The sequence below is a fragment of the Sorex araneus genome, chromosome 4, assembly GCF_027595985.1.
Source record: "Sorex araneus isolate mSorAra2 chromosome 4, mSorAra2.pri, whole genome shotgun sequence".
Lineage (NCBI taxonomy): Eukaryota > Metazoa > Chordata > Mammalia > Eulipotyphla > Soricidae > Sorex > Sorex araneus.
The window spans coordinates 162441573-162469356 of NC_073305.1; the positions used below are offsets into that span (position 1 = coordinate 162441573).

At 37.3% G+C, this 27784-nt stretch overlaps 1 protein-coding gene across 4 annotated transcripts in view; it reads left to right on the plus strand.

Annotated features, from left to right (window-relative positions):
* The window catches only part of PDE7B (phosphodiesterase 7B), a 339167-nt gene that overhangs the window by 182575 nt on the left and 128808 nt on the right, over positions 1 to 27784 (plus strand). Inside the window, exon 1 of one of the 4 annotated variants that reach the window (XM_004609011.2) lies at positions 406 to 1316. The exons of the other annotated variants lie outside the window; for them this stretch is intronic. Coding sequence (XP_004609068.2) covers positions 947 to 1316 — 370 coding nt within the window. The 5' untranslated portion in view covers positions 406 to 946. Of the gene's footprint in view, positions 1 to 405; positions 1317 to 27784 lie in introns of those variants that run through there. 4 annotated transcript variants of the gene reach the window in all.

Genomic DNA, 27784 nt, shown 5'->3' on the forward strand with positions numbered 1-27784 from the left:
GAGAGTTCTCCTTTCCTTTGAAATGTGCTCTGAGCGGCCCAAGCTTTGTGTTCAGACTCTGCAACCCTACGCACGTAGACTTGAGGTCCTTGATGCTTCCCTAATTTACTTCTTTCGGCGTTTCTCTTTGGAATGTGATTCAGTGTTATTTCCCTTCCAGCTGAAGGGCAGCTGAGGTTACAAAGGGATTTGACTAATAGGCTGAAACCCAGTTAGGTTTGCTGAGAACCAAGGGACAGCAAAAGGGGAGGGGTGGAGAGAAGGGAAGTGTGTGAACTGTGGGGCTGAGGATCCTCCACATCCTTCTGAGCAGCCCCATCCTGATGCAGATCGTAGTGGACCGGCGGCGAGGTGGCCCTGGGCCAGGGCTTCCAGAGAGAAGCAGCTGCGAATCGCTCCTGAGGCCGCTCAGCTCGGCTTCCCTGGAGTGCAAGAGAGCTCCTTGGGACTGGCAGGGCTAGAGCCGGGGAAGCTGCTGGAGTGACTCCCCTCTCTGACACCTCCACATAACTGGTCTCTGGAGGGGACCCCTCTGAGAGGCTGGCAAAGGGGAGCCCCCTCCCTCCTCTGCCTGAAGTCTCTGATGGTCGGACCGCCAGTTCAACTAACTTTGCCAAGCACCAAAGAGATCTGTGAACAAATCAATTGGAAGAAGAAAACCAAAGGCTAAAGCCTCCGATGGCTTTTTTTTTCCCCCTTCCCCTCCTGCTGTCGTTCCAGCTGTAGCCTGGGATTAATTAAGTGCTGTGAAGTCAGTGCCTGAGAGGGAAGGGGTGGGGGGGGGAATGCATTCTATCTCTAAGGAAGGAGTACAGTAACAGTTCTCAGCAGCAAGAAACCTTGGGAAGTGAATCGCTCTCCTTGGCAGTATCTGTGCAGGGACTGGAGGGAGCGGGAGACTGCCAGGCTGGAGGAGGCTTGCCTTTCAGAAGCTGGAGAGGATTTGATGGGAGTTCGCCTTCCCCTGCCCGGGAAGAATTTCCCTTCTGGTAGCAGCGGCCGCAGCAGCAGCAACAGCAGCAACAGCAACAGCAGCAGCAGCAGCAGCCCTACCTCCTGTTCTGGGGAACAGGGCAGAATGCCTGTGCTGGAGCGCTATTTCCACTCGGCAGAGCTAGGCAGAAGGTGGACGGCCCTAGAAGGTGTGCCGCCCTCCTCCCTGGGCAGCCGGCCGGAGTGCCAGCAGGGGCCGCTGCCCTGGGACTTGCCCGAGATGATCAGGATGGTAAAGCTGGTTTGGAAATCCCAAAGTGAACTGCAGGCGACCAAACAGAGAGGCATTCTGGAGACTGAAGATGCGCTCCACAGTTTTGCAGGTAAAACGGACTAGAAGGTGTGCAAAGTAACTGAGTCTAGGCTGAAGGCTTGCAGTGACTTCCTCTCTTGACAGGTTCATGGTGTGAAAAGGGGGTCAAGCGGGAAAGGTGAATTGTGCCTCATAGGGTCCGAGAGCTGAGATTAAAGAATGTTTGCTAGGTTATAAAAATGCACCTAGGAATGCAGATGATGAGATAAGGAGGGGCACCCACCACTTGCTTAAACAAGTGCCGTTTCCTGAGCTCTGGACCCCAGCAGGAAGAGGAGGAATCAGATGCTCTCCGCTGTCCATGCTCCCCTAAAGTTTCTCGACCTGTCAGTGTCTCTGTAAGAATATTCTCCTGGGGTGGCTTTTGGGATGCTTTTTATAAGGAAAATATTCCTTCCATCTTTGAAACTATGGAGCTGCAGCTGCAGCTGTTCCCAGGACGGAGTTTGTTGTCCTGAGAGTATTTCATATATCTGGGGAAAGTTGGTCAAGGTCTTTGCCTCAGTTTACCCTTTTGGACATTTTTCAAAAATTCCCTTTGGTACCAAGGAGATATAACTTGCAAATGTGGAAACTATGATTCAGAGGGATTTTGTCATGTTCTAAGAATGTGCTGGGTTTGGGACAGTTGTAGAGAACTTTGCTGTTTCTGATGGGGTGGTGAGGGGAACCTCAACCACACAGATACCAGGATGCCTGTGAAGGACCCCAAGAGGCTCTTAAAAAAAAACCCACCTAAGAATGCATATTCAGGGCACTCTCTTCATCAGGGGGTAGAAGTTGGTGGATATTTGGGGATTGGTGGGTTGACTGTAGAAGCATGAATGTGGGTGTGTGTTTGTGCATTTGAAGGCTTGGCCAGTCTTCTGCAGTGGAATCTTGAAAGACCAGGGGTAGTGAGAGATGGGGAGAAAGTTAGACTGAAAATTACCTGTCTTTCTCATGGGGAGAAATTAGGAAATCAAAATGACTTCTTTTTTTAAATAATTTATGCCAAGTTTTTTAAAGTTGCCAAATACTCTAAAAAGAATATTCCTTTAAAATATGATGCTCAGAGAAGGGAAAAAAGAATTGAAGGGAAGAAAAACAACAACAGTGTTGGTCTCTAGTAAACAAAGGAGTATTTAGGAACGAGGAAAAAACCAATGAGACTGTGAGGTTTCTGTGGCTATTGGGAGATGGATGCCCAGGGAAATGGGTCGTGGTCAGAAGAAGTGAGATCATGCTAAAGCCATCCCAAATCTCTTGTGCATAGTGCAAGGGGGTGGGGGGAATGGAAATACCCACCTGGGCAAAAGATTCACTTTGACTGTTACCACTGCTGGTTTGTTTCAGGTATGTTACTAAATGGCTCGCATTTGTACTTCAAATTGCACCTTGTCAGAATAACCTCATTCAAGGGATGCTAGTAGGTTTTGTAGAGAGAGGTGCACATTATTGTTTATATAATGATTTTGTGGGTTTCTCATTCCTAGGAAATGGTACTGCAGAGAGAAAACAGAACCCTGGTCATTTTAGAGTCCTTAAGAAGGACAGTTTATTAGAGGTTACAAAGTTGAGCTAGCTCACTCCTAGGCTACTGACTCAGTGGCAGGGGCAATGGCCAGCAGCCACTGGGGTTTCCAGGAAGGCTGCACCTTATCTGCTGCTCCCCTGGTCCTACCTTCTAGGACTGAGGCTCTATTTCAACATCTCCCCACAGGTGTCTCTTTACCTTCTCTTCATCTTCCCCTGCTTTTGCATTCTTGGGGATATGAGGAACTCATATTTTCTGGCCTAAAACTTGATCACCATGTATATGTAATGTGGGGGCACGTGCTGAAACCCCAAAATTGCTTCTCTTTCCAAATGGTCTCCTGCTTCTGCTTTACCGACTTCCTTAAGGGTTTTTTGTCCTCTGCCATTCTCCCTATCACCACTTGTGCCTGTAGAATGTGTCCCAAAATCTGACATTTTTCTGACCAGTGTGATAGCTCAAAGGTCTGGTATGACAGGGCTCTAAGTTTGATCCTTAAGCACTGCTACCAGATGTTGCTCTGGTAGACCCCAGCACTGCTGAGAATACCCCAAAATAATAAAAGATTCTGAAATTTCTTCCATTTTAAAAAATTTCTTCCATTTTTAAGCTGTTTTCATTGAGTATATAGGGTTTGTGGTATGAAGGTCCTCAAGAAAACATGCAAACACAATATGCCTCCCTGCCTGTCTTGCTCTGTCTCTCTTTCTGTCTCTGTGTCTCTGTCTCTGTCTCTCTCTCCCTCTCTCTCTATCTCTCTCTCTCATATACACATCTAAGTATTGTGCCTCAGAATTCTCAGTTTCTACTTTGACAATGCTAAAACAACCTGCTATTCTTCAAGTGCATCAAGTGATGTGTCAAGCCTTTCCTTTTTGCATAAAAAAGTCTCTTTGACTAAGCCAGTTGCCAATCAAAAATTTTCAATTGAAACTACCAAGTCCAGTTCAAGCAACCTTTTGTTGGTGATGATTTCTCTGCTATATCTTCCTGCCTCCCATTCCCCCAAAGTTTTATTTAACCCTGAAATTCTGAGCTTTTGTTTACTTTGCTGAAGGATATTGTTACTTTTACTTATCCTTTCTAGACAAGACTAAAACTGACTTTCCACAGATAAAATGGAAAAGTGGCCTGAGATTTTGATTTAGTAATAAAGGGAAGGAGGAGAAAAGATTTTGTGGGGAAATACACACATAAATGTGTAGTAATGAGAGATTTGAAGAAGCCATGCAGTGAGTTGTGAGTGATAGAAGGCAGAGGAAAGCAGTATCCCCTGGGGAGAGAGAGAGAGAGAGAGAGAGAGAGAGAGAGAGAGAGAGAGAACATGCTAAGAAGTTTATGTGTGAATATCTCTAATTATATTTGTGAATATCTAAGTATATTTGTGAATATCTCTAATAAGCGAACATTTCCAAAAAATACCATCTTCAGCTAGGAATTACTGGAGACCATTTGTGACTTAGTCAAAGCTGCAGCGTTGGGGGAACCACTAGGGGCCACACAATGAAGAGGAGCTCATCACCTTTACACGCTGGAGTGTGTGTTGCTAGCATTGCTCCCAGATCTAAGCATGACTGCCTACCATTTGCCCTGGAGAGGGGCTCTGGAAGTTATTCATCTACATGCCCAAAGTCAGAGCATCAAATTAGTTTATTGACTTGTGCCCACTGGATTAGTACTACTAATACTACCTCATGTCCCCCTTATGAAGTAAAGAAAATGTGTTGTAATTATCCAGTGAGGATGAGGAAAATCAACCTGCAGCACTAAACAAATTACTCAGAGTCACGGATTCACACTGTCCAGAATGAGACCAAGTTTGCAATCTCTCAACTCTGGTCCTCAACACTAACAATAGACATCTAGATAATATAAATTTTAATGAAAAGAATAGATTCCTGGGGCTGGAGAGATAGGACAGCAGATAAGGCATTTGCCTTGGACAGAGCTGACCCAGGTTTGGTCCCCAGCATCCAATATGGTTCCCGTAAGCACCACCAAGAGTGATTTCTGAGTGCAGAGCCAGGAGTAACTTTTGAGAATTGCCAGACATGCTCCCCCACCAAAAAATAAGTTAACGGTTGTATATAGATGAGAACATGATGGAATTCAAGCCTTGGTCAAACTAGAAAAAAATTACCATGCAAAATAGATCAAAAGTGAATGTCTCCTTTATACTTTTCCTCATATTCCTTGAGACTTATGTTTAAGATCTATGCTTAAAGTGCTTGGAGGCCCAGAGTAAGATCTTCATCTATTATCAATTGAAAGTAAGCTTTTGAGCATGGAGTGAGAACATGTCTAAAAGACTGAAGCCAGGGAAGGATAGGAAACACATAGACAATTTCTGAAAGCAGCAAGTGCAAATATTATTCTCATTGCAATTCTACTCAGCAACCTGTTTAAGACTAGACATCTCCTAGCAGAACTTGTTCTTAGTTGAATAAATAATTTGGTTCCAGGATGCAACCCAATAACTGCAAACTCTGCAGCTATGGAACTTGCCTTCCTTTATCGTGTCCCTGGTCTAAATTTTACATTATACTTTACTTATTTATTAAGCTTGTTTCTATTTCAATAGGCTTCGGTTCCAGAAAAATATATAACTCCTTCATAAGGAAATTTTTAAAAAGCATATCATTTCCCCATAGCATTGTACCTTGCCCTGCCTTTAAAGGAGAATACAAATCTCAGAAATTTGCTTTCTACTCAGTCCTGAAAATCAAACATCAGATGAAAAAAATTCTCTGATTCCAAAACTCTACAATTCAAATTGACATTTAAAGTGCCATTTTAAAATATCTTGTGTCTCAGGCATAATATAAATGAAATATATTGAAGACATCAATTCTATTATCATATTTCAAGTTTAAATTATTGGATACCAGAAAGTGTGTTAGGCACCAGGAACTTTGAGATTAATCAAAGGCTTGGAAAAATAATTATGAGTTTATGAATCAGAGTTCTGTCTAAAATTTCAGTGTGAAAATAAGAATTCATTAGTTTAAATCTCTATGTGATCTTAAAGTATTGACGAACTGGTGAAATGCAAAAGCACTTGTAAAAACTCAAACACTTTGAAATACTCATCAAGTTTAATGATTTTTTTCAAATCAGAACAAATTACTTTGATAAAAGTAATTGACAGTCTTAGCAGTAACTGACTTGACATTAATTCATAACATTTTTTAAAATGACTTCTTGTAGGCATTAGCCTGCATTCTATCTGTAGCTCTATTGGATAATAATCAGTGACAATTGACAATTTAATTGGCAAGTTAATCTATCCAAAATACAAGTACAGTGAATTAAATCTCCCTTCATTGTTTTCATAAATATCATCACCTATTCAGAATACAGATTCAAAACTGTTCTCTTCAGAACTCCAACTAATTCTAAGATCATCTGATAGGTTGAGAATATGATTGAAATGTGTTGAAATTTAATTTTTAGAGAGTATCAGTTTTAGTTTTAGTTTCAGGAATCACTCATGCCATAATGTACCTGGTATGTTGTGAATGATTACCATTGGGCTTTTATTTTATCTGCAAAAAAAATTGTCCTGACTTTGTTACTCAACTATGTGAACCTAGACAAATTGCTTTGCTCTTCTATGCCTCCATTTCCTCTTCTTTTTATTTTTGTTGCTTTTTTGTTGTTTTGGGCCACACCCAGTGGTGCTCAGAGCATAGTCCTAACTTTGTATGCTCAGGGTTTACTCATGGCTCTGTGTTCAGGAATCATTTTTGGCAGTGATTGGGGAACTCTATAGGGTGATGGGAATCAACCTCAGGTTAGCTGCATACAAGGCAAGCACCCTACCCACTGTACTATCTTTCTGGCCCTCCATTTCTGCCTCTACTAAATGGGGAAAAAAAAACTTCACAAAAATGGAGAATTAAGAAATAATAATATAAGAGGGAAAAAATCCTAGAATAAGAAACAAAGTCCTATTACATTCTCAACAGATGTTACTATGTTCTCAGTAAATGTTAACTATAATATGTGCTGGGTTTAGTACTATATTCTCAACAACATATTCACATAGTTCTTCTTTCTATTCAGTTAGGTGAGCCTTAGCCAAATTTATGTTGTTTCATCTATAATGTTGCAGAACCTCCAGCAATCCCTCTCCTCTCTACTCTCTCTACTTTTAGACAAGTTAGGCAAATACTCTTAAATATATTTTTTAAAAATCAGAATGGTGATGCCTCTATAAAATCCTTCAATGACTCTCCATTGTCTGCCGAGTATATTCAAATTCTTTTAGCCTACCTTCAACAGGCTTCATTCTCTGAATCCAGGTCACTCCCCAAATGTTTTCATTATTTTCTTCAAGTACTTATACTTCACAAATATTCCTGTTTCCTACCTACTTTCTACTCATTATCACTAACTACTCATTATTACTATCAGTAAAAAATGCCTTTCCTATATACCTCAACTTCCACCATTTCTTACAATCCCACTCATGTTTTTCCTTGTTCAAAACCCTAATGAGTTTACCAAGAAAAAGCACATATTTCTCTTCTGAAGTTTCAAGAAACTTTCTCTGTATTTTTTTACAGGAAAATCACTTTATTTTATTAAAATTAACAACTGTCTTCTGCGTCTCCTCCCAGTTTTTTTTCTTTTTCAGCTTTTTCAGAATTTAGAGAACATTCTATTTTCCTTGTAGCCTCTTTAGGATCCTTTATATGTCAGTCACGCAATGCATTTTGATAAGTGAAAAAAGGAAATTGTTCAAAAACTAAGATAACTTACAAGTTGTGATTAAATGCATGAATGACTTTGTAGGTACATATTGCTCAAAAATATGAATTATCTTTCATTCTTTTAATGGAATTAATTTTAAACTTACATTCTGGCAGAAGATCAAGATTAGTCATTATAGCTTTTAAAATAAAGAGAAAAAATACACAAGAGTAAATTTTAGAACATTAAAAAATGTATAGATGCATGTGCAAAACCAATTAAGACAGTTGTCCCCTCATGTAAAGATCTTGCAATTTTTTATAAATTTCAGATCAATACATCAACTATGCATACTTTTATATACTTTTAAAATAATTACTCTGTTCAGGCATCTTGGAACATTTTTTTTCAGTTAACATTTCAAAAGTTGCTTCTCTTACAGATAACAGTCTGTATATTCCTCAACATAATTTCAAAAATAGAATACGGAAGGTGTGTGTTTACCCGGTCCTACAAATGAGCTTTTGAGGGGATGGAGCTGAATGGAGGATGTTATTCTCACATCCTCTGCTCTTTAGCTGGAAAGTTTCTTCTTTATTTTTTCCTTCTTCTTTTTCTTAGCAAGACTGATTCAACTGGATAGAAAAAATCTTTGACTTTCAAAGCGAAATTTTCAAAGCAAGATATTAGAAACTTTCTTACAAAAAGACTTAAAATTCCAAATTGTTTTTAGCTCACAGAAGAAACTGGAATTTTTCTGTTTTTTCTGCTATATTATTTTTCACTGTTAAACAATAACTTCATAGCAGGTACTTATCATCATATAAAAATATTAAGCAAAACTTAGAGTATCCATAATTTAATTCAATGTCCTAATCTTAATATATGAATAATGCCAGATATTATTATTACTTTTTCTTACTACATTCTCTGCATTTCTAAAAATTTCTCTTTAGAACTGACTATGCTATCTAAAAAATGTTAAGAAATTATTTCAAGGGATCAATTTTATATCTTTACACTTGTCTTAATTTCCTCAAAGTACAAAATTAACAGAGACTCTGTCCTTTGCTGTACTTCTCACCCCAAAATCCACATAATATTTCATTATATGAAATGAGAAAACCTTTGCTCTCAGCATTGTTATTTCATCAGCTCTCACCAAGGTACTAATGGAGAGCCTATATTTCATAGTTCTTTTCTGTAGTAGCAAGAACTGTCTTTGTACTCATTATTTGCAATAGTTGACAAAGACTGACAAGGTCTTAGTTCTTTATGACTGTATTGTTAAGCCAAGAAACTCAGCTCAGTGTCACTGTCACTGCTCATCAATTTGTTGGAGTGGGCACCAGTAACGTCTCTCATTGAGAGACTTATTGTTACTGTTTTTGGCATATCCAATATACACGGGTAGCTTGCCAGGCTCTGCTGCATGGGCTTGATACTCTCGGTAGCTTGCTGGGCTCTCCGAGAGGGGCAGAGGAATCGAACTCGGGTTGGCCACGTGAAAGGCGAACGCCCAACCACTGTGCTATCGCTCCAGCCCCAGCTCAGTGTAGAAAAATAAAATCCCTAGGGAGAAAAGGATAAATTTAAAATATATGTATGGGGGGAGGGTAGGAAAGGGGGGTATTCCCGGGATATTGGTGGTGGGGAATGTGCACTGGTGGAGTGATGGGTGTTTGGTCATTGTGAGATTGTAACCCAAACATGAAAGCTTGTAACAATGTCACGGTGATCCAATAAAATTTTTAAAATTTTTTTAAAAAAGAAATTATTCATAGGAGTGGACAAAAGTAATAACACAAATATTGGGTGGAGGAATAAAGTTGTTAACAATAAACAACTATGTGCATAGATACACTGTATCTTGAAATTTGAGGTACTGATTTATAAAATATATACATATGAATAAGAGTTACAAGAACTAATTCATAGAAACTGAAAGGTAGAAATACCTGAAAGATGCTATATAAAATCAAGGAAAGAGATGTAATAATAATAATGAATACAAATCTTTAGTGAAGGTTTAAAAAGTAAGATTCGAAAACAAGGGTAAGTAGACATATGTAATCCAATATTAGACTTTTCTCATTGAAGTCTCAGATATTTCTCAACCTCTGGGATTCAACACAAATCATAAGATTGTTTTCCATGCTACCTTTTCTATATTTTTGTGTGGTACCCCAATATCTTAAATCTATGAGCTACATGAGTACTTCAAAAAGCCCAAAGACATATTTATTCAGAAGAGTTGTGACAATAATTCACTCAAGGAAAGCAAATAGAATTTACTGAAGGAAATCATTTAAACAGAGTAAAGAAAAGGATAGGTGGAAATCTGAGGCTAATACAGCACCATGAGGAAGGAAGTGAGGTGAGTCACAACAAAGAAACTGGATTCAGTTATAAGTATAACCAATATAAGTATAACCAAGTTATAAGTATAACTACAATAAAGAGAAAGAAACAATTACTAATGGAAGCATTTGTAACAGGGGCTTCAAATGTCCACACTAGTGTACTATAAAACATAACCTGTTTCTTTTATTCAGATCATTAAAATTTCCTGTTAAATCTATCTAATAAAGGATAGTAAAATTTGAGCTTGATGTGTTAGAGAGATAGTACAACTAGGTAAGGTACTTACCTCGCTTGGGGCCAATTCAGGTTTGATCTCCAGCACCACTTATGACCCCGTAAGGCCCCCTGCCCTCAAACCCCCCTCCCAGGAGTGATTTCTAAGAACATTACCAAGAGTAGTCCAAGAATGGGTGTGCCCCCCAAAAATAAAGAAAAAGAAAAACAAATTAGACTTGATAGTGACTGAGGTACTAATAAATCTCTTCTCTACTAAATTATTTCTTTGGGATAAGTATTTTCTCTCAATTGCTTCTTTCCAAGATGGTACTGGATAAATATGTTTTGGAATTCAACACTCTTGTCTATTGCTCCTCCGTGTGAACAGAATGCCAACCTGATACAAGGAAGCAAAGGCATACTCATCTGATGATTGATAGTTCCCCACTGTTCCCCTAAGGATCAAGAGTGCTTGGTATTATCCTGTATTACGTCCTCATTCTTCACAGAGGACATAAGTCCCAATATGAATGGTGCAAGAAGCACGTGCCACTGTTAATGAGATCTAACTGTGGAATAAACAAACTTTCTTCATTTTTCGACAAAGACCAGTTCTCAAAATTAGTGTTGTGATATATAAACTAACCAAGCAACAAAAATTCAATCCTTGCTCTGAAGATCTGGAAAATATTGATTCCTTCTTTTTCTTTTCATTCTTGGTGTAACATTCAAAGAATCTTCAGTGCATGAAGTGGAAGATATGCACAAGAGCATATAAAAGGCAAAGAATATGTATATATTTCACAAAGCATAGCTTGATATAGTGCCTGAGCTACCATGTGATAGGTTCTGTACCTGAGTCAGCACACTGAATATGACAGTTACTTGTATTTCCATGCATATATGCACAGCCCAATCATTCTGCCCTATCTATCACATTTCCCCTCCTCTCTTAAAATGCATTCATTGGGGCCGGAGCCATAGCACAGCGGGTAGGGCGTTTGCCTTGCACGCGGCCGACCCGGGTTCGATCCCCGGCATCCCCTATGGTCCCCCAAGCATCGCCAGGAGTAATTCCTGAGTGCAAAGCCAGGAGTAACCCCTGAGCATCGCTGGGTGTGACCCAAAAAAAAAATTAAAATGCATTCATGCAGGGAGCTGGAGAGCTAGTACAGGGGGTTAAGGAAATTGTGGCAAATATGGTCAACTCTGTTTGATCCCACCACTGCAAAGTCCCCTAAGCACTGCTGAGAGTGACCCCTGAGCACAGATCCAGGAATAGCCCTGGAGCAATACTGGATGTGGCCCAAAATGTCAAAATTAAATAATAAAAATATTAATAATAACTTTTTGCTTTTGGGGGTCACACCCAGAGATGCTCAGGGGTTACTCCTGGCTCTACACTCAGGAGTTACTCCTAGAGGTGCTTGGGGGACCATATGGGATGTGGGGGATTGAACCCAGGTCGGCTGCATGCAAGGAAAACACCCTACCCATTGCACTATAGCTCGGGACTGGAGTGATAGCACTAGCGGGTAGGGCATTTGCCTTGCACACAGCCACACAGCCGACTCAGGTTCAATTCCTTCGTCCCTCTCAGAAAGTCTGGCAAGCTACTGAGAGTGTCCCGCCTGCACAGCAGAGCCTGGCAAGCTACCCATGAAGTATTCGATATGCCAAAAACAGTAACAACAGGTCTCAAAATGGAAACATTACTGGTGCCCGCTCAAGCAAATCGATGAGCAACGGATGACAGTTATACAGTGATTATACAATATTTACTATAATATAATATAATAACTTTATATTTAGTTGGGGTTTGGGAGAGATAGTACAGCCAGTAAGGCATTTGCCTTCACGCAGTGACCCAAACTCAATCCCCAGCTCTGCATACGGTTTCCCAATAGCCCCATGAGTGATCCCGGAGTTCTGAATCAAGAGTATGTTCTGTTCATCTCTGGGTATGGCCAAAAACAAAAATAGCGATAACAAGAGTGGACTGAGAATATTGTACAGGAAACAAGACACCCACTTCAATCCTCAGTATCCCATAAGGTCCCCAGAGTATCACCAAGAGGTACTCCTGAGAACAGAGCAAGGACTAAACCCTTAGTACCACTGAGTATAGCTGCAAATGTCCTCTCAGGACATTGGAATTGCAAAGTTTAGTGAATGACTATTGCATTAAACTGTGTATGAGTCCAAAGGAGTCAGTTTATGAATTAAAAACTGAGCCCTATATCTAATACAAATTGTAATTATTATAATAATCTTACAGTGCATGTACTCTCGTCAGCTCTTATATAATATCATTGCTTCAATGTGTTAATTGGAATTTCTGAGAGTATTTATCCTTTATCTGATCCCTGGCCTTAAGAAAAAGATGAGATATGATATACTGAAAAAAGTGACAATGAACAATGTCAAGGCTGCCAGTGTTGTAATAGGAATCCTATTTGTATTCTGGTATAGTAAGAAAGACCATTACCCCTTTCATAACATTTTATGAGGAGAATCTGCTACTCCCCTTCCTGTTCTCCCTAGAACTTATTTAAGGTTTAGCCAACCTTTCATATTCTTTTCTCTATAACTCATTCAAAGCTTAGGTACACTGATCTTCTTTCCCCTCATTATTTCATTTGAGTATTTCATTTCTACACTGCTTTATTATCAGTCCTTAATTATACCTTAAAACAAAAGAAAATATTTCATTGTCAAACTGATTTACAAATTAAATAATTTTTGATTTCACCATTTTTTTACATTCAAGAGAAAATTATTTGTACCTGTTTTACTTCCAAATGCCCTATTACTTGACTTGCTGATAAATGCCCTATAGGATACTAAATAAACAAAATTATACTAAAATTAATATGTTTGAAAATATTTTTGAAAATGGTCCAAATACTTCCAAGAACAATTAGAAATAATCTAGGTCACAAAATTAAAAAATTATGTTTTAATACTATAAACAAATATTTAGATAGTATGTCATTTGAATAAGAATTTATTTCCAAATTTGAAATAAAGTAAATTTAAACTATATCTACCAATCATTTATTCAAAGCACTCAGAAATAGCACAAATTTTTTGTTTCTTTTATATAGTGTTCCAATTAAATAAATTTATTTTAAGTATCTACTCAGCACATCAAACTGTGTTATGGGATAAGAGGGAAAATAAGAAAAGTTATATTCTGTTAGAAGATATAAATATATAAACAACTCATTAACACTAAAACAGAGTTGCATATATTTTAAGATATAGTAGAAATAATTCTCTGTGGGATCACTAAGAAAAAACCAGGGCTTTCTTTTCAACTAAATTTACTTAGTTATTATCATATCACTACTCTTATTTTCTTGGAAAATAAAAATTCACAAATCAAGGAAGTTCAGATAGGTGAGCACAAAGAAGTAGACAGATGGATAGAGAGAGAGTAATCAAAGTAGGTTGTTGCACTATTTTAGAGATGCATATGGAATTTTTATGCCAACAGATAAGAAGTGATTCCATCTCTGTGATGAACATTAAAGGAATTTGAAAGGGGAGGTAGTAAATTTAAGGTTAGTGAAATTCTCCAAATGAAATGATTAAGAAAACTCTAAAGAAAAAAACAGCAGGACCAAAACAAGAAACTGAGGAATCCTAAGTCACTGGTTATGGCATACAACATGTAGAAGGCTAGGGATAAACCTGGAAAAATAGGCTGGAGGCCAGATTACCAAAAGGTTTTAGCTGTTTTTCTAAGGACTATATCCTCCAATAAATAAATATGAAAGTTTCAAATAATTTTAGAGGGAAGAGATATGATAAACTTACATTTTAGAGAGATCATTCTAGCAATAATTGCTGTTACAGAGCTGGACTTGAGATGAAGCCACCAATGAATTACTAGTAGATTGGCATTTTTTGGCTAAGTTATCAGATAGTTGGGGGGAAAAAGAGGGGGGGGGTTGTTGTTTGATATAACTATGTTCCCCTTAACTTACAAGCTGTCTTGCTATCTTTTCTATGTGCCGTATAATGTTCTCCACAGAACCACAATAAATAATATATAAAAAATTAAGCTAAAGCCCTTTATCACTGATATCACTCTATCCTAAAGGATTAATATTCTTGATGTTCTTCCATCCAGACCTCCCATTCCAACCATGCTCATCTCATCCCCAAATTCATGACCTGACACAACTTATCATAGTATCAGAACAGTCTATCCCTCCTTCTTTGCCAAGTCATGTTTCATTCTGTCTTCAGGTTGCCTTATTTTTATAACCAAAGAACTCTTTCAAGGCAAGGCACCGGCAGAATGAATGAGGAACTATATAAGAAAAACACAGTATTCTAGGTATATGATAATGAAGTAAATTATATTAAATCACAAACTCAAAAACTAAAAATGATAAAACACTCCATGAGAACTGGACATTAATTTAAACCTCCCTAAAGTGGCCCAGGAAGACTTTGCATGGACGACTGGTGGCATTATAACTATATATTTAAGACAGTTACAATTTAATAAGGTATGACAGATGACTTTATTGTTGAAGAAATTAATGTGACCTAGGCACAAAGATAGAAAAGCATAAGGAATGATTGAGAAAGGACTATTTTTAGGTTGCTTGTATAGTGTTTGATGTGAAGAATAGTGAGAAACAGAGAGAAAGTCACTGATGGGACCAGATATAAGTATTTTTGTATGTATGAAAATTAAGCTTTTATAGAACCACTGGGGAAAAAATAAGTGAAAACTAGAGAAGCCTTTAGTTAATGGAAATTTCCCTTAAGTTGACATGTAAAAGCCACTACATTTTTTAGATGAGAAAATTATCATCCCACAGATGCTACTCAACATTCTTGGAGCCAGTGCTATGTCCTTTGATGCCCAACCGAGTTATTGATTCAGTCATGCTGCTAGTTATGATCAAATCATTCAGAATCTCAATTCTAAAAATGCCTCTTTACAAAATAATCACACTAAATCTATTTTCTATTCTTTTCACTTTCAAGAACTAACATTTCTGTGACTGTATCATATATGTGTATAGTTTCAATTTTTCCAGCAAGAATTATGCTCAAATATATCCAATAATGTATATTTTCAAGTAAATTATTTTTAAGTAAATTATATTTTGTTCTGGATTATTACATTCTAGAAGCACCTTCAATGATAAGAATAGTCATTAACCAGAAAAGAATGCCAGAGGTAAGAATTTAAATAGGATTGTGAGGCTAAAGGAAGTTATGTATAAAATAGAGATGGTAGCTAGCTGGATATTAGAACCAACAGAAATGAAAGATTACTGTAATCCTATTGGATAGCTATTCCTTCTGCATTGCTGCCCGAAGGGAGAATTTCAGGAGATTTTAACCAGACTAGGGAATGTAGTTGTTGGAAGCTTGGGTCTGTACTACTTTTGTAGTACATTTAAGTAGTACACAGCCCATTTAAGATTAACCCTTCAATCCCTCAAGTTTTCATTTCAAATAGAGTGCTAAGCTCAGAGAGCAAATTGAAGATTCAATTGAATTTAAGCAAGATTTAGCAAAACTTATCCCCAACCACATTTTCCCCCTATGGGTATTCATGTCCTCAGAGATAAAATAGAACCTCTAGTTACATGGTTTCTCTCTGAAATGAGCTCTCTCTTCTTTCTGAGATTTCTTGGATAGTGGCAAGATGCCTCTCACAGCTTGTTTGCTTAGTCCTACCCAAATAAGGTAACAGTTAAAAATACAATTGAAGTGGCTTCTTCTTATTAATGAACAATAGTCCTTGTTCCATTAAAAATAAGACCCTCCTTTGAACCATTGCAGAAACCATTTTTTATGTTTAAAAAGAAATGTCAATAACTAGTGAGGGGATCGGCAAGGATAGTGCTTTCTGGTGTTGCTCTTAATTATTTTTACTTCATGCTCCCTGTATGTCTGGCTCTCGCGAGGCAGAAATGGTGAAATGCCATAAAATAACCCGCTCTGAAAGTATATTTGGCCTGACAGGAAACAGGAAATACCAGAAAAGATCACAAGAAAAGCTGCAATCATAAGATTTCTAGTCTAATTCTTTTGACGTCAGCAGTTTAGATAAGGCAGATAAGCAATCACAGGCATCCGCGAGTCGGGGAGTGCCAATCCAAATACCCCAAGTGCATCTTCAACCCTTTTGAACTTGCACATTGTTGTTTTACCCCTTTCCTCCTCTTTTCTCTCAAAGAAGCGTATCTTGAAGTTATAGACCTCGTATCAACATAAAGGTAGTCGAGACATTACACAGAGCCGCTAAATTGATCCGATAGCTATTTCAGCTTGCCTGGTGCATTAAAAACCCCTGGATGTTAATAATACGCAGGGAAACTAACCAGTTTGTCACAAAAGATGTTTGTTTCCTAAAGTTTAGCTTTTCCAACTTTGACACTTAAGCTGTGACTCTGGGATATCTGTTATATGATGCTGAAAGGTAAATCTCCATATCGAAACTCTAATATAATTCTTGATATATCTAATATAATTCTCTTCCTCACCAACATCTCCAGTGCCCAACACAACAAAATATTAATGAATTAATTAAACATAAGTAACATGGGGCATATAGTCCCCTTTGAATTTTCATAATTTCATAATCATAATGATGAAAGTCAACAATAGATAACAAAAAGAGGAGCACATAGGAAAGTTCCAAGAATGAGGCAGAATTTAAATTAAGATATTGATATTACTTACACTGCATGTACATTTAAAATAAGGCAAGTTTTTTTTTATTAGTGAATCTCCGTGTGGTACAGTTACAGGCTTACATACTTTCATGCTTGCTTTTCAGTCATACAATGATCGAGTACCCATCCCTACACCAGTGTCCATTTTCCACCACCAATGGTCCCAGCATTCCTCCCACCACCAACCCCATCCCCTCAACCCTGCCCCACCTAAAATTAAGACAGTTTTGAAGATGAGTTTACTTAGACAAAATCTTCATTTCCAAAAAGATTTGTTAAGCATACAAGGTTATAGTGGAGTATAAGTACACAAAGATATACAAAAACCGTTCTGTCAGTACAAAAGAATATAAAACCATAGGGTAAAGCATGAGAGAATGATTATGATGAAAAGTAATTGAACAAAAAGTGAGATGTGAACTTCCTAGCAGATGTGACAAAGAAAAACAATAATCACAGAGCTCATTATCTCTAGGAAGAATCTCTGGGAAGAAATAATGTTTTTCCTGGTTTGGAATACCTACCTGATGGAATGTTTGAGAATATCCTGTGTGGTGACAGAAAGTGTCCATTCAAATCCTTTAGGCAATCAGTCAAGGTGTGCCACCTGGAGATACTTACAGAGTCTCTCAATGATGGTTGCAGAGAGACCATTCAATATGGAGCCAAAGGTGAGATAATCCCAGTTAATGGCTTTGGGTGGTCTGGCATAATGAGGGGTCAGACATAATAAGGAGTCAAGAACCTGTACATAATTGGGTGAGTAAGGGAAGTATAAGGAAAAAATAAGCCTCAGGAAAGTTTACCTCAATAGTTTATGAAGTTAAGTTGTGAGGCCCTGAGACAATAAAGTTATACCATTCTATAAATCCCATACAGGCCATACCTGCATTATATTACTTAAACTAGAAAAGTACTGAAAGTTAAATATCTCCTTTTATAAGGAAGAAGTGGTTTCATGTTTGCTTTAGGTCTGTGCCAGACATTTGGTTCTGATTAAATACACACTGATAAATTGTTCTAATGAACTTGTAGGTGAGTCTTGAGTCTTTTTCTAGGTTTTTTTGTTTTATTTTGGGGACGGGGTGGGGGAGGAGGGCGTGGTTTTTCTTTTAGCCTAATACCTTTTACCTTGATTACTGCAAGTAAGCCATTCAATTCTGTTGTAGAAACCCATATTGGTACTTAAAACACTGCACCTTGTGGACCAGAGAGATAGAGGACTTGTCTCGTGCTCAGCGAACCAGGGTTCTAGCCCCAGCATTCATATGCTCCCCTGAACACTACCAGGAGTAATTCCTGAGTGCAGAAACAGGAGTAACCCCTAAGCATTGCTGGGTGTGGTCCCAAAACACAAAAAATAAATTAAATAAATATTTTTTTAAAAACTTCACTTTGTATAAAAAAGTTTAGAATTAATATCCAGATGTCTTTTTAACTTTATTTGAAGCTATTGCCCATATTTCAACATTCTGCTCAGTGAAAACTAGTTTAATACTTCCTAAGGACTCAAAAAAATGGAAGGAATAAATGTTTAGGTTAAAATATAAATATTGTACTCAAGGAAGCACAGGACATATGATAACAAGTAAGTTCATTCCTATTCAACGCAAAAGCAATGAACAGCGGGGTGTTATTTTTGTATGTTATTTGTTGAAGTTAACAAGTTATTGGCTTGTAACATTTTATAGGCTTTATGTGCACAACATTATAATCCAACATCTTTACATAATATATTATGTATTCCAACAAAAATCTAAAGTTTCTATCCTTCTACGTTGATAACCACAGTCTAGAGATCTTTCCTAACACCACTTCCAAGTCAGCTTATCAAGGAATGATAGGAGTGGGGTATGAGACAGAGTTAAGGAAAGCAAGTTAATGGCAGAAAGAAAAAAAAATTGCTTTGTGTAGGTTTAATGTACTGGATGATGGTGATCTTTAAAAATAAATAAGGAGAATGAGAGGCTAAATGATGAGAGTAAGCATAATTAGAATAATAGCTTCTTCTAGAAAAAGCAAAAAAGGCAAAAGGAAGCCCAAACGAGATAATGCCACCAGTGGCAAGCAGAGTAGAAGGTGAAGGAATCTGCACCTGGAAAGAATTGTTACTTACTCTTCTTTCCTGACAAATCACCAAGGTCACAGTGAGACCTTAACTCTAAATAGTTACTATATGTTTATGTCCTCAGGCTCTGTTGCAATAATCAAGTCAAATAACCTTGACCTTTAATTGGTAACCAAGTTAAAAGCAAGGGCCAAGTAAGACAAGCAAACACAGGTGTGCTACATACTCACTACTGTGAGATTACTTTGTTTCAAGTTTGTGAGCCTTCCAATATTAACTCCTTTGGGAATAGATTCCATTTTTTAGGATTTGTGGTTCAATATTTATGGTTTGTGATTCATAAATTTATATTTTGTTTCTTAACCTTATGGATAATTAAAAATTCTACTTCCTTAATCCAATTGTTGACCCAATAATTACTTCTCTTTATGAGTTTTTGTTTTATTTATTTATTTATTTGCTTTTTGGGTCACACCCGGCAATGCACAGGGGTTACTCCTGGCTCTGCACTCAGGAATTACCCCTGCCGGTGCTCAGGGGACCATATGGGATGCTGGGAATCTAACCTGGGTCGGCCGCGTGCAAGGCAAACGCCCTACCCGCTGTGCCATCACTTCAGCCCCATGAGTTTTTGTTTTGGGGTCATACCCAGCAGTGCTCTACACTCAGAGATCACTCCTGGCAGGGCTCAGGGGATCATATGGGATGCAGGGGATCAAATTTTGGTGGGCCATGTATAAGGCAAGAACCCTGCCTACTGAACCATTGTTCTAGCCCCTCATGACTTCACTTTAATTTATTATGAAAACTAAAAACTGACTCGAGTCAGATTACTTTGCATATATACTAAATTTCTTGACCCTCAATTTCCATCTATAAAGTGATAATAGTTAATAATAATGATGTTGCTGTGGGGATTAGGTCATATAATCCCCATAAAGAATAGACTTTATTACTAAAACTTAGTAAGCATTTTCAAGAGCGTGATTATCATCTTAGCCAATTTTTGTTCAGCCAATTTTTATTTCTAATAATTATCCAGAAATTTTAAGTTGCCTTTTTAGCTTATCTTTAAACATAGAGAGCACTTAAACAATTCACATTTCATCAGCTAAGTTTCATTACTCTGAATCATGAGTAAAGTGGGAAGAAAAATTGTAGGAAAAAATTCAAGTTTAGCTATAATTGCAATTTGGTGATACAATCTTAAAAGCACTCTACTTTTAATTTGTAAATAAACTTTCACTTATTCTTAATCATTGCATATAATTATAGTCTAGTACTTATATAATTGCCAAAGTATTGATTTGGGGTGGAGGTACAAGGTGTAATGTTTATACACATCTAAGTTCATACAAAGGTAATTTTTGAATCCCATATATTGTGCCACTATTTGGTGTCCAATTAAATCTATAGTCAAAATAAGTTAAAATATGAAATGCTTATATATTTTTACCAATCAATTTTTATTATATAAATGAGGTCACATTAAACTTCTTTAAAGTTATATTGAATTTGATTTTTTACTAAACTTAATGTCTTGATTGTCATTCTGTTGAGAAATCATTCACGTAAGACTTAACTACTGCATAAAAATCATTTCATAACATGTCGACATTAGAATTCCAGCCACAACTTTTTAGGAATCAAGATTGACCACTCTTGACAAGCAGCAAACCTTTTCAGAGCACCACAGGGAGAGGAACTTCTCAGAAGCCAGAGACTTTATAAGGAGATCAACCTAATAGCTCATTTCCTCATGAAACTAGCAGGGGACACCCTAGTTAAACATCTAAGAACAACCATTAGGTTTCCTCAGGAGGTTTCTGAGCTTGAATGATCTTCAACTGGAAACCAAGGACACCTTGGCAACACATGTCATATACTTATCTAAAATGTCTCAAAAGATCCTGAACTTCCAGCCTGATCATTGAACACTGTGCCCCCATCCTACCTCCACAGTTTATTATCTGGAAATGCAGAAGGAGGATTGAAACAGCTACCCAAAAGAATTAAGAAAAAGGAGTGTTTTTTAGATAAGTAATGCTAGTAAATAACTATTAGCAGCAGAATATTTGGCTCATTAACAGTACTAGTATATGATATTCCACTATTTGGGGTTTTTTTTGTTTATTTGTTTTGAATACATACCTGAAAGTGCTCAGGGCTTACTCCTGGGTCTGTGGAGCCATTCCTGGCAGTGTTCACGAATCATATGTGGTGCTCGACATTGAGCCAGGGCTGGCCAAGTGCAAGGCCAGCAAGCACCTAAACTGCTACACTATCTATCCTACCCTATTCCATTATTTTAAACAACAGTAGACTCAGTAAGCTTATGTACCTCATCTCTTACTAATTCGTGTTGGTTGGTAGCCTCTTAAGTTATAAAGCATGCATTGGAGGAAACAGAAATGGAGGCAAAGAAATAGTAAAAGATTTTCATAAGTAGTAGTTTATGGATCTCAAGGGAAAATATGCCATGTCCATTTACTTTAAATGATTACTAGTCTGTAACAAAATTCCACTGAGGACAATGATTTGAAAGAGGGGGGGAATGTGATTTATGTAAAGAATAGTTTAATAGAATTTAATGCTTTTAGGTTCTGCTATAAAAATATCAGAAGCAGAATTGAAAAGTTAGCAACCTAAATGCATATAATCCACTTTTCAGATGCATGAATTATGAATGAGCCACTCTGAGAAGTTGTTCAGCATGCACAGCATTGACATGTCTAGTTGACTTGTGCTTTGGACAAGCAAGGATCAAATAGTAACTTTATAGGGTAGGAGAGAATAGTGACTTGTTCTGAAGCAGAGAAGGTAGAAGAAGGAAGGCAGACTCCATCTCTAGCTCAATGCAATTACAGACATCAAATCCCTGGACATAGCGCCAAAATGCACCTTCCTACTTGCTATGCAGATGTAAACTTTCCTTTCTGCACCAGAGCCAGCCAAAGTTTGAGCCATTAGAGTTCTGCGCCATGGTGGAACCATGCCAGGAGGACACAGTTACTTGAAGCAGAGCCCATGTAAGCTCAGAGTGACAACTTAGGCAATAAAAGGGGAGTGGTTTGCTGTATTTCAATAGGAAAAAACGTAGACTCTAGACACAAGTTTCTAAGTTTTAATTAGAAACTGCAGGGACATAGTGACCACTTAAATATTATCCTAAAATCCCTTTGGTTAATTCCCCTCAAGTCACACTATTTAGTTTTCATAACTACTTCAACATTTTAGCTCTGATCTCCCCTCTTGAAGTAAATTAGTTCTTCCCATAAATAAAAGGCAAATAATCTTGCATTTTAATTAAGAAAATGGTGATGTGATATTAGGAATCAGACATCACTTTATAGAAAATTATTTGCAATAAGTGAATTATTCCCTAGCCACCAGAATTCATACCCCTGCCAAATTTGGAGGGAGATAAGAACTTAAAATTATAATCCCTTCCTCTTGAGAATTCACACTTCAGTTTGTCATTAAATAATCAGAGAGAACAATAAGTATCAATTCAAACCTCTGTGCATATTATACAAGAATCAAAATGTGTAATAATTCCAAATCTGGTTGATAAAAATGAATGTCTCATTTATATTAATTCCTCTGCCCTCCTTAAATAACAATGTTGGTGAAGCTTTTTATCTCAAACTAAGAATTATTTCTGAATCTTGTCGTATTCCCACACAATTGCCCTCTCCCTGATTTTGTAGGAGAAAAGAACTGATTCTTTTTGCTTCCATTTGATTTGTGTCCCTTTTTTCTGAGTGTATTTATCTCTTCCAGTTCTTTCTTCTTAGTCCTATATTTTCACTTTTCATACAAATGTAATATATTAAAAATTGATATTTAGAAGTATCCAAATTAGTATAAAAATTATTTTTGCAGAAGCATGAAAGCAAGAATCTAAAATAATTTTATTAGCAGATAAAATATTCTAAGTCAAAGAAAAATAAATTAAAAGAAAATATAAAATGCAACAATAGAAAATCTTTTATTATAGCATATTACATGATATAGCAATTTACAGTATATAAGGATCTTTCAGATTAGAGTATGCAAGGATCCCTTTAATCTAAATGGGACATAAATTCAGAATTAATATTCAGCTTCACAAACTGGAAACTGAGACTTCGATTATGCAAGAGGCATGTCTCACATCACATAACAAATAAAATATTAGATGAGAAGGCAGTGGATATGAGAAAACATACTGTCTTTCAATGGATAAATAAATTATAAAAACAAAAGATATCTGATTGATAAAAAAAATTCAGCCTTAAAAACAATAAACCTGCCATTTTGTGACAATTCAGAAGAACTATAAGAATATTATGCTAAACAAAATAAGCATGATTTTATGATCTCATTTATTTGTGGAATCAAATTCATGAAAACAGAGAGGATGGCAGTTGCCAGGGGCTAGGCAGAGAAGGAAATAGATTGATGTCTTTCAAATAATGCAAAGTTTCATTCGTATAAGAATAAAAAATCACAAAAATCTAGTAAACTTCATGGTGAAGATAAGTACTATACTATATGCTTATGATTTACTAAGGATAGACTATAATTAATTTTCTTCTGTACACATGGTGGTAACAATATAGTCTTAAATTATATGTTAGATAACTTGATTGCAAATGATAATTTATAGAAAAATATGGAAAAATTCAATTTGTGCATTTTAAGTATATTTACTTATCTTCTTTCTTTTTTTTTTTAACCTGGAAGTGCTAAGGAGCTAATCATGGCTTATAGCTCAGGCATCACTCCTTGCAAAACTCACTGGTCAACAGAGTCAGGGATCAAAACTGGGTCTTTTGTATGAAGAGCATGTGTTCCAATCCACTGAGATGTCTCTCTAGCTCCTAAATACACATGTAATAGCTATGTATCAATGAAATCTCAATAAAACCACTGAAGTTTCAATGGAGAGCAAAGTGTAGTGTAAAGCAAAGTGTAGATTTATTTACAATGTTGCACACCTGAAACATATAATGCCAGAATACAATATTCCTTCCATTTAAAGTTATTCAGGGGGTTACGCTGGAGCAATAGTACAATGGGTAGGGTGTTTGCTTTGCACACCGTCACTAGATGTGTCCATACTCGCACACACACACACACACAGAGCAATGATTTATAAGCCTTTGAACAATTCTTGACACTCAACATGTTCTCAGTAAACTCCATGTTTGATTATTATCTAACAAAGTATTTTCCAGAGTACTGTAATTTGCCTAATGGCTGCCACATAATAGTTGTTCAATAGTGGTTTCTTGAATACATAGATAAGTGAAAAGGCAAATGCTGTAAAGTTGACTGCCACACATCCTTATTTTACGTTCACTTAGCTAATAACATAGCCTTATTTCAGAATTAATCTAAATTATTTTTAGTAAAATTATTTTCAGGGATGTTTAATCACAGTTTATGAGAAATTCTATACTAATTTAAGGATACATGTTTTGAGAACTACTCTGAGATTAGAAATTCTTGAGCAATTAAAGAAAACTCTAATGACTCATTTTCCTTTTTCTCTCCCCTATATAGTAAAAGGGACTAGCATTACTTGCCAAGGATGAAAGTCAAAAGATATAAAAATTGAAACAGTGGTGCCTCTCACTGCTTTCAGCACTGGGTTCACATTACCCACTGGGTAAAATCTATCCAAACTACTCAACTTCTGCAGTTAAGCCAAATTCAATTCTGGTTAAACCTAAAACTCTAGATCAGTCTCTAAAATTAATATGAAGTCATCTCCAAGCCCCAGATTAAACTGAAGGCTAAGATTGCCTTAGATATGGGCTAAAATCTTTCAAATCATCCCAGATTCCGTTGGGGCAGGGTGAATGGAAAGGGGGGAAACATAGGAAGTACAGCCTGATCACAGTGATTTCAGTGTAGATTAGATTTTCCCACTCACTTCTCCATTCAAGACATTAGTAAGGGCTTGAACGCTCAAAATTTAGGAAGATTGAGAGACTGTAAGAAATAACATTTTCTGTGACCTTGGACAGGTTTTTTTTGTAAAATATAGCTACTGTCAATTACCCTGGCTTCAAAATTAAGACTAGGAGGGACAACATAAAAATAAATTTCAAGTAAATAAGGAACAATAATAATATCAGAACCTGCAAAATTATACTCAGTGGCATGGAAAAATAAGCAGTTTACTTGAGTTAACAGCATATGATTAACCGAGGCCCATGGAGAATCTAGCCCAGTAGCTGATGGATCTCATAGATAACTATTTAAAAACACAGATATTTTGGATTAAGAAGTTAGTAATCTCTTACAAAAGCAATGGAATGACACACTCCTTAATATCATTCCCATCCATATCCTCTGACCCATTTCTCTCACCACCCTCTGAAATCAGAACCTCCTTATTTCATTTCTAGACTACCATGATTATCCCCTATGTGAATTCACTGCTTTCTACAGGTCTTAGAGACACATCCTTTCCTTACTCTTTTTCTAGAGCTCAGTGTATGGCATTTGCCTCAATATGCTAGTGGATCCCAAATAATGTGGCAAATAAGACTGACTTGAATTCACCACACTCACACTCTTGTTCCTTTCCCTTTGTTCTGCCTCACTTACCCTATGCCCCAATAAAATGACAGCTTACTGTTATTTTCTACCTCTAAATATTCGCTAGTAGTTGGTTCCCCTTGACATTCATGCCTCATCTTCAACCCTCTAATTTAAAATTTCTCCTTATTTTTTAAGAATTGGCATAATAACCCACTTCTGTAGTTTCCTCTGTTGTCTCATAATAAACACATCTACAACCCAGTGTCTTCTTTTTCCTTCTTTTAACTTATGCTATAGTAATTATTGTATGTTTCATGTCTCTCTGACTACATAACAAATTTTCTCCTTCTACCCATTTGCCCAACATAATCCTCTTTTAATACAATATGTAGAATAAGATCTGATTTTGTACTCTATTATTATGTGATAAAACTATCAGAATATTCACAGCATTTTAATGGTGCATCTTTTTACTTTGGGATTCATTTTACTATGCAACAGAAGACTATTAGCTAAAATTTTTCTGAGAGTGCAGCTGTATTACCATTGCAGTTATAAAAGGAAATCTCTAACAGGTTAGGCAAGTGCTTTAAGAGAACAGAAACAGGGGGCGGAGCCATAGCACAGCGGGTAGGGCATTTGCCTTGCACATGGCCAACCCGGGTTTGATTCCGGGCACCCCATATGTTCCCCTCAGGCACCACCAGGGGTAATTCCTGACCCAAAAAGCAAAAAAATTTTTAAAAAAAAGAACAAAAAACAAAAAAAAGAAAACAAATACTAATTATTTTCGCTCTCTGCCTGAGGAGTCCATGCTTGCCAAACCATAGGCAAAAAGCAGCTTTGGTTTTCTATTTCAGAAACACAAGTTATCTCTTTGCTTCTCATTTGGTGGTAAATTCACTGATATTAGACTAGAAACAAAAATCCCAAAGGAAACAATAGGCCATTTAGTTTTACAAATATGGGGCCTTAGTGGAGGTCATTCTTCTCATGAAGCAAAGAGGGTATCGCATTGAGTCCTCTTTGGTTTTTACCTATTTCCAAGTCTTTTCATACAGTTTCCACTTTCCTATCTAGAACCTTCACTGGGAACTTTATAATGGAGATAATACATCCAACCTCATTCCTTTGCCTTTCTTTCTTTTTGTTTGTTTATTTCATTTTATCAATGGCAAGGAAAGAACCCAGGGCCTCCCATATGCAGGCAAATTCCCCTCAGCTACAGTTCTGGTCCCCTTCCCTTCCTTTTAAAAATGGCCCATAAAGGATTGTTTTCCTTATCTTTAGCCCGATACTCTTTCTGGAAGGCTTTTTTCCCATATCCCCCTGATTGGTTAGGTTCCTAATGCGTGTTCCTATTGCACTATTTTATTCTCCTTCATGACTTTTAATGACGTTAATTCCTACTATTTTCCAAAATACTGTAAATGCCTTATAAACAGAAACTGTATTTGTCACTGCTTTAAGCATGACATGTGATATCCACCCAATAAACTTTTGTCAGGAACAAATGAAGCAACAGAAAGTCTGACAATTTATAAAGGGGTCTGTCATGTGTTTGTGCATGTAACTATATTTAAATCTAGTCCTTACAGTAACCCTAGTACCACAGAGCTCAATTTCACATATGCCTAAAAGTCAGTGGAAGAAACACCTACTTGACTTGTCTGGGGATGCACTTGACAGCAGCTACTTGGGCCTGCTGAAACCTGGGCTTGCAGGGTTTTCTCCGTGTAATTTGGCTATGTCGTGTAATAACATTAATGACCATTTCTGGCTCACAAATAAGCTTATAAAATTGGAAACTTGTAACACAAAACTACTTTTGAGCCTATATCACGGTAGTAAAATGAAAGGGAAAAAACAAAACTGTCATCTTTTTTCTCTCATATAAAAAGTGGTGCTGCTAAAGCAGGAGACCTTGGGCTTTATTTGACTATGTTGTGAATGTGTTGTTTTTACTATCGTTAGTGCTGAGAGAGGGAGGGGTGTCAACACGTATCTAAAGTAGCCCCAGGGTACCAGGAACATTGCTCCTGGAACTCCACTGTAGGAAGCTTTGTGGGGCTTTTTTCAGAATCATCCCACTCCTTCCCCAATACCAACTCATAAAGGTTGCCTCTCAAGTGGACCAAACCAAACCCAAATAGTATACCCTGGGGGCTGGAGCGATAGCTCAGCTGATAGGGCGTTTGCCTAGCACGTGGCCAACCCGGGTTAGATTCCCAGCATCTCATATGGTCCCCTGAGCACCGCCAGAAGTTATTCCTGAGTGCAGAGCCAGGAGTAATCCCAGTGCATCGCAGGGTGTGACCTCCCTCCCCCCCCTCCAAAAAAAGGAAGAAAAAAAATAGTATACCCTGCAT